The following is a 16,134-nucleotide window of genomic DNA, read 5'->3' on the forward strand; positions in this document are numbered from 1 at the left end:
CTCTTTGTTGCTTAATTTGGCCAGAAAGGTCATATTGGCACTGACTTCTGATCTGTTTGAGGTGTTACTTCCCCTCCTCCATGGGACAAAATCTGACTTTCTAGGAGAAGCTACTACTGGCTCCAGAAGACAAAACTGCCAAATTGGCAAAATCTTCAGAGGCAACTGTTCAGAGAAATAGTTTAAGAGGATGTGACCCCCTTGAGGCCAGCCATCCCCCCAAGGTCTTAGAGGAGCAGATGGCATTCAGCCACCTGAGACAGTTCAACAGGACTTCACAAATGAGGCGACTTCTCCAGATCCAGATGGAGTCAATGATGCCAGACCTCTAAAAATAACCAAAGCTGAGAGATTTTATAAAGGCGCTCTTACGCATGTGTGCTAATATTTAAACTCATGTCTTTGGCCAAGGCCTTCTGTTTAAGCAAAGGCAATATAACTTTGAGTGGACTCTAACTTCTGCTTAGGGAACTTACGGACACTGTGAGTCGTCTTCTGTACAGAACTGACTCATTGATGTTTACCCTTTAATTGGACTGGTTATGGCCTCTAACATAGATATTACTCCAAACAATTAGTCTTTAATTGCCCACTATAGTGGCAGTCCAAAACAGAGGGCCATCTAAGAGTTAAAAATAGGTACAGATATAAACACCTATAGGTAAAGTAACCATAAGACTCTCTGTCACTTTTCAAATTGAAGAGTTAGATTCTTTGTCCTTCCTGCCACACCTGGGAGGGCCCCTTCTAATGCTCCTATCATTGTTCACATTCAGGTCATTCCTTCTAAACCAGATTTCTCTCTTCCAGAATAGAAGCCTTCAGGACCCAAATCAAGAGGCAACAAGGTTATCAGTCTCTACAAACAAACAACTCTCCATGAGGAACTCTGATTGTGCTGGACAATAATTCAGACAGCTTGTGTCCAAATGAGCCCCAAGGGAAAGAAATAGGAGAGACACTTTTCCTTGCAGGTAGGGTCTGCTGCCCTTTGTCAGCTTGAAGCAGATTCAGAAAAAAGAGAACTCCAGTCCCTCAACAACCTCATAAAGATTTTTTTTGGATCTTGTCTGTCAGGCAGAAAATGAAGCAAGATAAAGTTAGGGAAAGTTTGGGGATCAAACTTTCAGATTGACCGTGTTCTGACTCAGGGACCGTCCTCGCCCTTCCCTCCCTACTCAGTGGTTATTGGTTGGGAATCACCTGGTTCTCCCTTTCCATAGATCAGCGTAAGTTTTAAAAGCACCTGGAGAAGAGACACACCTTCTCTGCCTCCAGATTCCACCTGCACCCACGGTGCTCCCTTTTGTATTTCCTTTTCCTAACTTTTAATAAACTCCATTTATGTGTCGGGATACAAAGAATTTGGAAGTCTTCTGATCACAGACTCCGCCCCGCTGCCAACACACCTGGTGTGACTCCATTTTGATTCCAACAACATCCCTCCCTATTCTCTGAAGGTTTGGCTTTCTTTGTTTTTTTTGGTGATACTGTAGTTTGAACTGAGTTTTGTGTGCTTACAAAGCAAGTGTTCTACTTGAGCCATGACCACAACCCCTTTCACTTTAAGTAGTTTTCATCTAGGGTCCCCCACTTAAGCCCAGGTTGGCCTGGGTCGTGATCCTTCTAATTACACTCCCCATGTAGCTGAACTGACAGAAGCACGCCACCAAACCCAACTTTTATTGGCTGAGATAGGGTCTCATGAACTTTTTGCCTAGGCTGGCCTTAAACTGAGATCCTCCCGATCTCTGCCTCCCAAGTTAGCTAGGATTGTGTGTGTGAGCCACGGCACCTTACTGGTTTGGCTTTAATTGTCCCTCTCACTGGGATGAGATTTGTCTTAGTTGGTCTGATCTCACCCACAGTAGGGGAAAGGGAGTGTCAGACATTTCAGAGTCAATGCCAATAAAACCCTTTCGGCTCATTCAAGCAACTAGAAAGTTTAGAAGAAATGACACTTAGGCTAAGCTTAACTGGAGTCCTATAGGTGATGTCTTAGCATCTGGAAATACTGCTCAGGTGGTTTTGTTAGAAGTTGTGCCTCTCCAGAATGTTGACAGGTAACACTTAGAAAGCTTTGCAAGGAAAATACAAAACCAACAAGAGAAAGTAAAGAAAAAGGAATTCATTTCCTCTTGGATTACACGGCCGACTGTCAAGATGGCACCATAGGACAAGGATCCCCAAGAGGTCAGTCTGGACCTTCCTCATCCAGTAGATGGAATTTTTGATTCTGGAAGTTTTGGCACCGTCTTTAGTGAATATCTAGGGTTTTCTTCCTTAGTTTTGCATTTTTTTCTGTTTTAAAACAAGAACAATTTCTTCAGAAGGTTAAAGTTAATGGAAAAACTGGTCTGTTGGGAATGTTGTTCACATTAAACACTCCAAAAAAAATCACAGTTGTTTCTGAAAAACGGTTTATAAAGGTATTTGAAATACCTTCCCAAGAAGGTTGCATCTGACAAGGAGACTCGTGAACTTGCTATTTCCAGATTAGTAAAGGTGAAGATGGATCTGACTCTGAGGACTAGTTGGTCTCCCCTTACAGGGCTTTGCTTTTTAACAAAAGTATACAAGAAACATTGACAAATAGATTTATTTTTATCAGTGAATAAAAGCATTGTACTCATGCTCACTTCGGCAGCACATATGCTAAAATTGGAACGATACAGAGAAGATTAGCATGGCCCTGTGCAAGGATGATACGCAAATTCGTGAAGTGTTCCATATTTTTAAATAAAGTACATTTGAAACCTTCAAAAAAATTGTACTCTTAACTTGTCATTCTTTTATTTAAAATAAAAAAGAAAAACTGATTCATTTAAAAATAAGTACTTGCAAGAGTCATTTTCCATGAGTTTGATTGTAGATATTTTATAGAAGGGTCAAAACTGCTGATGACGGAAGACTTAGAACAGCCATGGTTAGGATTCTGAAGAAAGCTTATCAATGACAAAACAATTTAGTTCTGTTACGTAGACTTTTAGGATAGTAACTATGATCAACAACATATCAACACCATCAAGTTCCCCTTACTATCTTCTCAAAAACACACAAAACATTTTTATTTCAGCATAATGACTTTTTTTTTTTGTGGGACTGGAGCTTGAACTCAGAGCTTTGTGTTTACAGAGCAGGCACGCTACCGGCTGTGCCACACCTACAGTCTATTTGGCTCTGGTTATTTTGGAGATGGGGGTCTCGAACAATGATCCTTCTGATCTCAGCCTCCAAAGTAGCTAGGATTTACAGACATGAGTCACCAGTGCCTGGCAAGAATGAACTCTTGAATATTTGTATTTTAGCCCAACCTGGGTGACATAAAGACTTTGAATAACCAGTTTTTCAGAAGAGGCAGCAGAAGTGAGAGAACAGAGGCAATGGCCTCTACACTAACTCTGTAGCTGCAGTGTGAGTCTTCTCAGAGATATTCACACACATGCACAATGCAAAAAATGTTTTAAGTTAGTCATGCCAAGAATATCAGCTGATGTGAACTTAAGATGAGCTCAAAGCATGTAACAATGAAGCAGTGTGTTCTTTAGGGGACACCAAGTTAGTGTTTTTTTTATTCTTATGCAATCATAAGATCTCCTCAAACACCTTGCTTCTTTGGGCATTTTACACCCCTTCTCGGCTTGTTACAGAACCTAAACTTCCCTGTTAGAATAGTGCAGAAGCTCAAATAGCTTAAGGGAATTTAAGCGGCTTAAAAGAGCCAAGACAACAAGGGAAAGGAATGACTTACCAGGGGTCAGTCTTCAGGGCCTGCAGAGTCCACATATTGTCTCTACCTCACCAAATGTTAAAAAACAATTAAAAAAAAAAAACTTCAGACTGAAAAGAAAGGAAGGGATCCCCAAATCAGTGTGACTTTGGCAGCTGCAGGGACCCTCCATTTCTGCCTCCTTGTCTGGGATCAGCAAATGGCTAAGACCTACAGGGCATATTGTCTCCTAGCTCAGATAACCACAGCTGAAATCGAGTTCCAGGCCAGAGGACCAACTCTAGGGGCTCCAACATGTCAGGTCTGGACATTTATCCCAATATGTCAAGTAAAGACTCAGAGTGGTGAGGGTCAGAGAAAGGGTTTATTAACAGTGCAACACATGGAGGAGGGAAAGTCAGCACTTCAGCCCATCTTCGGGGTGCTTACATGAGCTCTAGGTTTAATTAGAAGAACTGGGCAGGGGATGTATCTCCCTCTTGGATGAGGGAACCAGTTTGTCTCCATCAGGAGGAGGGGCTTTCCATATTAGGAAGAGGTGAAGAGTCAGATGAGAGAATGGCTGGAGTAGAAACTTTCTTTTGTGGTTTATGGTTTATTCCTCGAAATGTACATAAAACCGTAAATGCTTGGACATGAGGAAGAGGCCACATAACCTTCCACGGAAGGCTTGAGGGCATCCCTTCAAAGGCTACCTCCACGTGAACCGACCTACAGGGAAGCTGCTGTAGTGACCCAAGGCTGGGAGGCATCCCTCTCCACAGGCCTGCAAACCTAGGTGTTCTGTCAGGGACAGAACCAGGCGTACATTTGCAGCCCCCAGTGATTCCATCACCCCTGGCACCCTTAAGGATCCAGCCCCTCCCTAAATCCTATCATCCCTATAAATAAATGGCCCACAATATTTGGTGGCTGGCCAAGGCCTCCAATCTTGGACGTCTGGGGCCTTCTGTCTTTTTAGAAGGAAGTTCTGGATGTCTTCTAATTTGCATTCACTTCAGGTAGAACTGAAATGCAGTTTCTGCATAGATTCTTAGTTTCCAGTTTGTGATGCTGGAGTTGACTAATGAGATAGACAAACAGTGAGAAATCTGATGGTGTGATGTCCTGGGTGAAGGTACAAAAGGGGTCATAGCCTGTGGCTTTGTGGCTCATATAAATGCAACATGTACAGCATCAGTGCGTGCTCTGTACAGCAAATGGGTGAGTGAGGTCCTGACATTGCAGAAAGCTAGGAAAACACTGCTGTTCAATTACCTCGGAGGTTAGGCAGGGAGGGAGACATGGCTTAGGCTTAAAAGAAAGTGGAAAGGCGTATCAGAAAGCAGTCCCCCAGCCACCAGAGGAGGCAAGAACAGATCCAAGTGACAGCACCATAATGCTAATGGGGGATAGGATGTATCTTGGTTCTTCGGGTGCTATCAGAGGTGCAGCAAAAGAACCAGAGTAGAAAGACAGCAAGGAGTGATTTACTAGCAAAACAAAAGTACACCCAAAGGCATGAGGTAGACAGTTCAGATAAGGGCAGACTGCTCTGACGTTGCCAGGGTTTAGGGTTTTATCATGCAATAGGGCAGGGTTCCTAGGTGGTGTGAGATTAGGGCCCACCCCTTGAAGCCCTCTTCAAATGTTTTGGCAACTCTGCAGTGGCTGCCCCGCTGTGGGAAATCATATCCCCATGATTTTGAGAAGGGGAGAGCAGGCACCTATGCATGTGATCCTCTTTGTCCTTCCCAGTTCAGCGCCACGAGTGGAAGGTCACGTAGTGGTCAGTACCCCCATCAGGTCGCATGCTTGGTCTTGATATAGGAAGTGCTCAAGAGCTCAAGATAAGGAGGATATATACTCATTCATCAGTAATCCAGAGTTGGGCCATCTGGGGTTTTATGATTCTGCTTCTGTGAAAGGGGAATCTTGTAGCCAGGAGCATTTCCTCTCCCTACTCCTGTCTACCTACCTGTTTATGCTAACAGTCCAGGTCTCTGGGCATTTTATCAACAGCTTGAATTGTGCCAGGTATGGGGTAGGAGCAGAGTCTTCTTTGGGCATTAACAGCAGCTTTGCTGTGCAGGTTGATGAATCCTTGCTGGCCTAGGAAGTCCCGTAACACTGGTGCCCTCCACTGCAGTGCTGTTCCTGGTGCGCCCACAGCACCATCCTGGGGAAATGACTCCATGGGTGGAAGAAAGTTGAAAAGGATGCAGGCGGTAGGGTAGAGAGGCCAGGAAACTGGTGCAATGAGGAACACCCAGGCACCTTCTGCAGGGGCTGACTTTTTGGCAACCTTTCACCCTACAGAGCAGGCTTTCCTTAGGGGCAATTGACAAGTTCCTGTTTCCCTCTCAGCAGCCAGCCAGTTGAAGATACAGCAGGAGTAACTCTCACCTGAATGAATTTCAAAGGTCCATAATAGGAAAGAGACGTGGAAACCCAGCAGACAGGCCTGGAAACTGCAGCTTAGTGTTTTCCAGAAGCTGGAGTGGGAGTAGCATGGGGTGGGGTGGGGTGGAGTGGAATGGAAAGGTGGGGAGTGAGTGAATGCATCAGTAAGTGGGAGAAGGCAAGAGCGGGTTGTAGGACACAAGGGGAGAGAGTACCACGAGGAGCCACACAGTGGAGCGCAGGCCTCATGGTGGCCAGACAGGGCAGAAAAGCCCCGGTGAGGATGAGGAAACTATCCGTGGGGAGCAGTGCTGAGTGGGGAAGGAAAGAGAGGGGTGTCTGCGTGGTTCACAGGGGCTCTCACTCGCCTCAGTGCTAGGGGCACATGCAGTGACTCAGCTCCAGTCTCTGAACCCATTCAAGGCTGTAGCTTTGTGCAACAGTTGGATCTATCTCAGGCCCTGCTAAACCCAGACACCAACATGCCAAAAAGCAGCCTTCAAAAGTGATGTCAACCAGTGTCCCTGCTCCAGCAATCTCAGGGCCACTCATCTTTGACACTGTCCATCTTCCTTGGCTTTCCTGCTGTCCCACCAAGGGTGCTGTGCATGAGGTCCCAATAGGACAAATCAGGGCCAAGGTTTCATGGGGAACAACAGGGAAGTGGCTGAGGTTAGTTGTTCTCACTATAGTCAAAACAGAAAGCACTGTGGTCAAAACAGAAAGCATCTGTCCCAAGAGGGAATCTAACAACAGCTGTGCGTGGTCAGGTGATAGTCATCTGTGTACCATCTCACAGAGCCTGTCATCTATTTGTTGAGCAGGTACATGACAGGCTTTGGAGCCTGTCAGTGAGCCACAAGACAGAACCTGGCTCTGCAGTGAACAACCAGCTAGCCACAGGTACAGTCTTGCTTTGTAGCTGGTGGCAACTCCCCCAGAAGCAGGGCTGCTGCTCAGTGGGTACCACCCCCTCCAGGATGCTCCTGCTAGCTTGAAATTTCCTAGTCTGGGTGGTATCCCAAGATGCCAGCTTCATGGTGTCTGGGTCAGTGCATCCCCTGACAGCAGAGGGGCTTCCTGGCTGCAGGAGTCACTAAAGCAACATCACCAAGTCTTTGTGAACATGAGAACTAAGTCCTTCTGAAGATCTCATAGGCAGAAACTCTTCAGCAGTCTTCAGGGGGCTGAGGCCCTGAGGACAGCGGGAGGGAGGCTGGGAACTGGTAGGGGGCAAAAAGTTGTACTCTGGGGTCAAAAATCAGAGGTTTTGCCTGGACCACTCAGTGACCCCAGGCTCCCTGGGCAGGGTGCACGAACATGCTTCATCTGGCATCTCAGGGGTACATTCACTTCCAAAGACCAACACTGCTAGGCAGGTAGGCAGGCAGGCTTGCTGCTGGCTAGTTCCTCATGACTGCTATAAGTTCTCTGAATTAAATTTTTAATTGTAGAATTAAGTTAAGAATTTCTGTGATGTGCAATGGTAACAAATACGTGTACATAATTTAGTGAATAAAATTGATATGGTCTCAACTAAACATTATTACTGATTTAGAGGGGTAAGCTCTGAGGAAATAGAATGGCAGATGTAATGGCGGGGAACAATAGAAAACAGGGGCACATGGAGGTGGCAGGAGAGAACACAGAGCCAAGACAGCGACTAAACAGCAGTGATAGGCATGGACTGGAAACCAAAGAGGAAATGTAGGATGGTGGCACACAACTACAATCCTAGCTACTCAGGAGGCAGAGATAAGAAGGATGGCAGTTCAAAGCCAGCTCCAGTCAAAGAGTTTGTCAAACCCTAACTCAAAAAAAACCTGTCACAAAGGGCTGGCGGAGTGGCTCAAGTGGTAGAGTGCCTGCCTAGCAAGCACGAGGCCCTGAGTTCAAGCCCAAGTACTTCCAAAACAAAACTAAACAAAACCGAAGCCATCCATGAGGTGTGAGGCTGAACAGCTGGGCCAGGTCTGTGAGGAACCTGGTGTTGTCCAGGCTTCTGGGACAGGAATCCACGTGGAATTCCGTGTGGAGACCCAGCAGCATGGGTCTGTGGGTTTACTTACAATCCATTCAAATTACGCAGACCTAAGTACACTACCAAGACGAGACTATCCAGGTCTGACTACCGATCTGGGATTACCCAGCCCGATTACCTGGTGGGGATTCCCCAGGCTGGCTCTACCTCACCTTCCTGTGTCAATCCTCCTGATGTGCCACGGCAGGGGAATATCTAAAGACATCACTATCAGTAAACGTACCATTTGCAAACATACGGAATAAAAGAATCCTGACTTATACTAAAACAGTGTTGGTTTTTACATGGCTGAACACTCGTGTTCTTTTAAGTAACAAGATAAAAATAAAGTCATCTGTATAGACAAAGTCTAAATACTGCTTGTATGGAATAGCTACTCTGGTCCTCCAGAGCCTAGGAAACCCAGGCCAGGAGAAGAACGGTGTGTGTGGGTGGGTGGGGTGGTTGGTGTGTATGAGTGTGTGTGATTGTGGGTGAGAGTGTGTGTGTGAGTGTGTGTATGCCTGTGGGGGTGCGTGCGTGTGCATGTGGACGTGAGTGTATATGAGTGTGCGTGTGTGTGTAGAGGAAAGCAGGCATGTCTATGGTAGGCTCCTCGTGGGGCAGACAGTGCCTCCCAGATGCCACAGCTCTGTGTATTTCCATGTTTTAGTTATAAAATGGAATGGGGGTCCTAAGTCTTAGTGAAGGTAAAAAGATAATCATTGTAAGAGGGCAAAAGTAACTTAAGAGTAAATATACATGGAAGGACTTGTGGGTAAACACAAAGTGCTCTATGATACTTGCATGACAAAACACAAACACTGAACACATTACTCATCTCAGGGTCTACTAGACCGCCATTCACTTCATCAGCTCTATCTTACCAGAGAGGTAATCATCCATGGGCATGGACAGAGCTGCAATGACCGCTATGAACCAAAGCTTCCCTCTCACAAGGGCGCACTGGGGGCCTGGTGCACTGGGAGCTGGCCTGAGGCCATGTGCATACGCTTGGTGCCCACCTGTCCCCTCTGGCCTCAAGGAGCTGCAGCCACAACACAGTGCCCCCACTTCCTGACAGCCAATCAAACACTTCCTGGGCAATATCCTCTTGGTCTCACTCTGATCACCAGGATTCACAATGATAGATGCACTTTTTAATAAAGAATCCTTCTGTCCCCTGATTTACTTCCATAAATGGCTATTGGCATTCATAACACCTGAACAACAGACAAAATCCCTCAGCAATTGTTCCAACTGAATATGGCCAGGAATTGTCTCACTGTAAAGTTTTATAAAAGGACCACAGAAGGTTATGTGTTACCTTACTGACGAATCATTTTCTTCTTATTACTGTTAAAATAATTAGACTGGTGGAAAACCACACCAAAAAGCCTGCTTCCAATTTTTCCTGGAAAACAATGACTAACTGAAGTAAGAAATATGAGAAAAGATTTTTGAAAATGCAAATGCATCTTATTAGTCCAGTGCAGTGCCAGCCTGTAACCTGTGCAGGGGCCATCACACACCACACTCTCTGAAAGGCTCACTGAAAATGGAAAAGCAGCTTTTGGTGACATGAGCCTTATAAAATAAAACATCCATAAGGCATGTTTCTATTTTTAATTTTTTTGCTTCAATAAATCAATTGCTTCACAAAAAAATCCTTTTTAAAGACAACAATCCAAGAAACATATTGTTACAGTATTCACATTTTAAAGATTGTCAGTTTCAAAGACCGAAAGTAACCAAAAGAGACAGATTGCCAGGGATGGCCTTCAGGATGGATGACATACCTGCTAGCATGCTGGAGCTGTCCAGAGAGGAGAGCACCCCCCTGCTTCCTCACACACGTGGCAACAGCCACTCAGCAGGTCACAGAGTGAGCCCTGAAGTCCTAGGTGCAAGGATCACTCTGCACACTGTAGAAATGCTTCTACCTATGGGACTATCTGAGCCCACCAGCTGGACTGCAGCAGGCAAGCCAGTCTAGCTTTCTGCTCGGCAGCCAAACAGCAGGAAAGACAAGGGGCCAAATGGAGTCTCAGAACACAGTTTAAGGCTCCAACATAAAGGAGGAATTTAGCAAGAATGAAGTTCAGTGGGATCAAATCTGACATTTAAGAGGAAGCTTGAAGGGGATATGCTTTCAGATTCTTTCCACAAACTGAGGACTGCAAAACAGGTGTTTTTAAGATACAAACTGGCCAGAACAGCTTGCCATTTGGAAGTTACTGAAGAGACCTCAGGTATTCATGCAGGTTGAAGGAAACTCAGGCCAGGACCCAGTGCCAGCTCATGTAGGATCTTTTTTTTGAGACTGAGTCTGGCTATGTAGCCCAGGCTGGCCTCGAACCACACCCGGCTTCTCTTTTGCTCTTTATGTGATTCCTCTGAATTTCGCCTCTGAGAGTTCAGGGCTTGGGGAACTGGATTTCATCTGGAGAATGCACACTGCGTCACTCAGTGTGGGTGACGCACACACAGCTGCCCCAGCTGGAGCAGCCTGACACAGACACTGCTCATGTTCCTCTCAGTGCAACCTGCGGGCTGGGACCATCTTTTGGTGGGGGCAGACAGGAGGGCTTCCACAAGCGTCTACAATCTGTGGCTGTGTGCCTGCTCTGCCAAAGAAGGAGGGGAGAGAGGGGAGGGAAGGGGGGGGGAGGAGGAGGAGCTGGCGGCTTCCATGGACCCAGTTTTGAGAAGTCCAACAAAGCTGGCATCAAGTAAAGTAAAACGCTGCTTAGGCTGCACAGCTCTGGCTAAAATAGCAAAAAGTGTAAATAAGGAATGCAAGGACGCTTAAAAATATCATTTTCTCCCCCCAAAAGCTGCTAACCAAGTTTTTCTTTCAGTTGAAGCTTGTGAATAATCTTACAGAAATCTCTCTGAGCTGCTTGCTGACCTCCCCCATAAATAATTAATACATGTTTTTGCGGTGGGGGGTCAGATCCAGAAAAGTCCTGCACTAGCTAGAAATGCCCCTCAATGTAACCTTGGTCCATAACCACTCACTGTTGCTGAATTGCAAGACCTGTGACTTTGCCAACCTCACAGCTGTCCTTTGTCAGCAGAGGGGCCTTGGGCCCCCATCTGAGGGGACAGACAGTGCCTGACTTCTCTTAGAGAAAGAGTCCTGCTCCGAAGTCCACAAAACTCAGAACCAAAGGGAACCAAACCCAATCTATCATTCAGTTTGTCTTACATGTCACCAGGAAACAGGTGATTAGGTCGGGGGAGTGCTCTGGGAACTCTGCAGCATGAGGTACCACAAAAACATGGGGCGCCAGGAGAACCTCACAGCTGCTGCGGGTTGGGGTGGGCGCAGGGGAGAATGGGAGTGGCTCTGCTGTCATGACAGCGGCACAGTTCAACTCACTGTGTGACTTTACAGATGTCTCTGTTTACCCCAGCTCTGAGCCAGTGGGGTAGAGCACACTTTATATTAGTTTATAATAAACATACATACATAACATGTTTTGGCTAAAAATAATTCTAAAACAGCACACAGTTTAACACAGAAAGCAACCATGTAACTGAAGTCGAATTGAAATTAGTCTGGAGTATGTGAGAGCTGTGACTAAAGGCCGGCTATCTGTACCTCACTCACCTGAGTCCTACTTACCACACACCTTTAGCTACCTGTTCAGAACAACTGTAGAACGCAATTGAGCATTACACAGAAACAACATTTCATTGGATAGGCATTTCTTCACACAGGTAAGGTAAACCTCCCTGGGGAGCCGGAGACCCTACGATGGTAGCCAGCGGCAGGCAGGCCATTAAATTTGGATAATTAAAAATGTTCCAAATCCAAAGACAAGTGTGTAGTGTTCCTTCTCTACAAATTTTATCCTCAATATAATCATAATCCAATTCATAACGAATTTATAAAAATAGCTTTTTATCCAATAATTCCAGCAAGGTAAAAATAGGAGTTTCTTTTTCTACATAGCAAATGAAACTGGCTCTCTGACCAGAAGAGAACTGAGGCGTGCTGCAGTCGCCATGCATACCGAGAAGCCAAACAGCCCACAGTGGGCTGTCATCACTCACACCGGCAGCTTCACGTGCACAGCGTCTTCAAATCCGTGGGCCACACAAACCGAGCAGCCACCGAGACCTGCTGAAACCACAGAGCTAAGTTACAACTGCATAATTTTTAGGAAATGGCAGCACTATTCCTTAACTGACTGGGGACTAAAGGGGATGTCATTCATCAAGTTTCTAGCTTTAAACCTTTAAAGAACTTCTTTAAAAACCCACACACACGCACATTTGAAGAAGTTGCTGCGTGTCAAGGACGCCCTTTAAGCTTACTATGAAATACAAAAGTGCACTCTCCTATATCTACATATAAAACATACTAGAGATAAAACTGTGTAAAACGTTTGCTGTGCAAACGAGAAAGTCAGGTGCGCTGGCTCCGAGCGGGCTCCCCTACTGCAGGGAGTCGCTGTTCTCCAACACCAGCCCGCTGATATGCGTGGGTGCCAGCGTGCCCCCGTCATCCTCTGTGCTGTCCACAGACTCGTCTTCACTCTGCCCCGCCATCATAACCTGCTGCACGGCCAGGGTGGCCCCATCCGAGGACAGGGACTGGAGGCTGTCCACATTCATGTTCACGGGCGTGGTGATGGTCACAACAGCGCCTGCAGCAGAGCACAAGAGGGTCACTGCTTCCATTAGTACTCAGAGAAAAACATGTCATGACTCAGGCGGGAGCCACTGGTTTGTTTGGCCTACAGTGCTGAACTGTGTATTATGGAAAGCTGACAGGGACTTGGGGAACTATTTCCACGGTCAGCACAGACCAGCACAATGAAGAACAGATTCCCAGGGCAAAGCACATTGTGAAGAGAGCAAAAAAAACCAAAATCACAGGAGAAGATATACAAGAGGAACAGAAATGGGAAAACAAAAAGAAGAATAAGGTAAGAATTTGAAAGGAAAAAAAAGAAAACCCTGTAACGTGTAAATCTCTGTCATATAGCCTAACAGCAGAGGATGGAAGCCACTCAAAACCCACGAACAAGGCCCGCGAGAGACACTGCACAGCAGAATGTGAGACTGCGAGTAACACAATACACTGTACAACCCGCCCCCCCCCCCACCAAGATGTATCAGTGAGGAAAGCAAGAAGAGACAGCCTTATGGTATGCTAGCATCTGGTAAGACTTTAGGAGATGCATTCATTCATCCATGTCTGCACATAGAATATGCACTCGAGCACACACAGGATTTGGAATGGCTGTCTTTCCTATTAGAACCAGGATTTACTTTTCACAGGATATTCTGTTTGAAATTATTTCTCTAATAGATGGATATTGTCTTTTTTGAGGTAGGCAGGGGCTGGAGGGAGGGAGAGACAGAAAAACAATCTCTATGGTTTGGATGCATGACCCCTAAAGGTTTATGTGCTAAGGGGCTGGTCCCCAGGGTGCTGCTATTGGGAGCTTTGAGAGGTGGGGTCTTGTGGGAGGTACACAGGTCATTTGAGGCATGCCCTCAAAGGGGATTATGGGACCTTGGGCTCTTCCCATTCCTGTCTCTCTCTTTGCTTCCTCATTTGTAATATAAGGGGTTTGCTAAACCACATGCTCTCACCATGATGTGTGCCACTCACCAGAGGCCCAAAGCAATGGGGTCACCTGAGCTTGGACTAGAGCCTCTAGAACCATGAACCAAAATAAACCTTTCTCCTTACAAGTCAGTTGTGGTGTTTTATTATGGCAATAGAAAGCTGACTAACACAGAAATATTTTTCTAACTAATTATTAGACTAAAAGAGAAAACAAAACTGAAAATAAAAACTCTTTTAATTGTGAGCACAAGACAACTATAATATCAAAACCTGAATGAGAAAGTCAAAGCATAACATAGAAAAACTTGGCTTTACGTGAATATAACAATATGGAAACATCACAACAAAACCCCTTTGTATCGTTAATACACGCTAATAAAAAACAGAAAAACAACGCAACTCAAGAAATGTTGAGCAGAAAGAAACAAGCCCATTATAATCTCAGGACCAGCACTGCCATGGAAAATCTGCCTTGGCACCCAGCAGAGAAACACCAGCATGTGTGAGGAAGCAACTGGGCTGGGGAAGAAGATGTGAAAGGCAGTAGGATGTCAGCATCCAGTGCTCACACTGCCAGCCTGGAAAAGTCATCTCCACACACTGGGTAGAGAACTCGGAAGAGTCTCGTCTCAGTCATGGGTATGATTAGCCCTAGACTGAGCACCCGACAAGGAAAAGTGCACGATGTCAAAGATTACCAGGCATTCAAAGAGGCAAGAAAAGCCACAAGGGGCAGCTGAAACAGACCCAGAACTGACAGAGATGGGAGTCAGCAAACAAGAGTATTAAAACAGCTACTTTTACTGCTTCATAGGTTCACCATTCACTAGACTCAGGGGATTTTCAAAAACTCAGAACATTTGGAAATATGAGAAGTATAATATCTAAAATGAAAAGCACACTGCATGGGATTAACCCAAAATTAAACACTGCAGGAGGGAAGTCCAGAAACAACCCAGAAATGAAACAAAGAGACTAAAAGAGCATTCCTGACATCACGAAACTAACCATCTAGTACAGAAGCAATTGAAGTCTTTGAAGACAGCATGGTGGGTTAAAGGGTCAGAAAATATATTTCAATGAAAAATGGGGCTGGAGTCAGTGGCAGAGCACTTGCTTACCTGAATAAGGCCCTGAGTCCCATCCCCAGCGCTGCAAAAAGTTGAAAGATTAAACATGGCCTGAGCTTTTCTAACTTGGTAACAGTATGTCGCCATGGGAAAAAAGAAAGACACAGAATGAGAGGACGGCACTATGTACAGATATATTCAAACCATAAGCCCACTGTTGGGGGAGGTGGTGTGACCTATAGTCACAGCTACTCAGAGGCTGAGGTGGGAGGTCTCAAAATGAAACAAAACAATTCAAAATGTAAAGGGCTCATACAAACAGAAAGATGCTCTGAGACACAGTAGAATGGTAGCCTGTGACAGGGAAAGGAAGACAGGTCAGAGAATAAACAAAAGCCAGACACAAGCACACGCACTGAGAAATGGTGAGACATCAGGAGATAAGAATGGGATTGATTCCACTGTTTTCACCCAAAGCTGGAAAGAAAAGGAAAGCAGAAATGGAAGCATAGGACAGACATCTCAATGACCACCATGTCTTTCAGGTAAAATCAATGATATTTCACTCACATAGTGCAAATGTCCTAAATCATCCACTATGCCTTAACGTGCTCCCTTCAACATGCATCCACACTAAAGCGTCTTCGTGTTTTACAGTTAAAGAATGAACCTGGCTCACGACACTTAGAGCTGTGGCTCTAAGCTCACAGCTAACAACAGCTGACCTGGGCCTTCCACCCACACACTTCACCTGTGGTCTACAGCGCTGCATACCTTCTGACATGGTGAGCTCACTAGGCGGGGGCTGTGCTACTCCCGATGCGATAGAGTCCGGCCAAAACCTCTGGACTGGCCTGTTCTGAGCAGTTTTTTTCTTTGTTTTTGGGGTCTCTGAACAACTGGAATCCAACATTGGCTGAAGAATTCGTCTTCTGGCATTGATGAACCTGTGTGTGGACAAAGGGACCTTTGTGAAGCCCTGGTGCTGGGTCAATACTCTTAATGAACATACAACTTTAGGAACCATGCTAAAAAGTGGAGAACACTACAATACTACTTGAGGCATGACAGAAACAGGAATTATCTACATCAGAAAAACAGCCTGCTGCTTAAAAAGCAATTCACTTAAATAAGAACCAACTCTTTCATGGCACCTTTTTGTTCTTTTGGTACGATTGGTACTTGAACGTGCAGCTGCACACTTGCCAGGCAGTTGCTCTTCCACTTGAGCCACACCACCAGCCCTTTCTGGCTTTGGTTATTTTTCAGGTGTGGTCTTGTGTGTTTGCTTGAGCTGGCCTCAGACTACGATCCTCCTAACTACATTGCCTGCATAGCTAGG

The 16,134-nt window shown here is 45.6% G+C and overlaps 1 protein-coding gene and 1 non-coding gene across 9 annotated transcripts in view; one reads left to right on the forward strand and one right to left on the reverse strand.

Moving 5' to 3' along the window:
• Window positions 1-2,631: 2,631 nt before the first annotated feature.
• LOC141423562 (U6 spliceosomal RNA) lies at window positions 2,632-2,737 on the forward strand. Its single transcript, XR_012448407.1, has one exon. It is a non-coding gene; the product is annotated as a U6 spliceosomal RNA (small nuclear RNA).
• Window positions 2,714-16,134, reverse strand: part of Pknox1 (PBX/knotted 1 homeobox 1) — a 63,280-nt gene continuing 49,859 nt past the window's right edge. For all 8 annotated transcript variants that reach the window (XM_074072574.1, XM_074072576.1, XM_074072569.1 and 5 more), the window contains 2 exons: window positions 15,567-15,739; window positions 2,714-12,790 (listed from right to left, as the gene is read on the reverse strand). In XM_074072574.1, the coding sequence (XP_073928675.1) occupies window positions 12,579-12,790; window positions 15,567-15,739 (385 nt within the window). In that variant the 3' untranslated portion in view covers window positions 2,714-12,578. The remainder of the gene's footprint in view (window positions 12,791-15,566; window positions 15,740-16,134) is intronic.

The sequence above is a fragment of the Castor canadensis genome, chromosome 5, assembly GCF_047511655.1.
Source record: "Castor canadensis chromosome 5, mCasCan1.hap1v2, whole genome shotgun sequence".
Taxonomy (NCBI): Eukaryota; Metazoa; Chordata; class Mammalia; order Rodentia; family Castoridae; genus Castor; species Castor canadensis.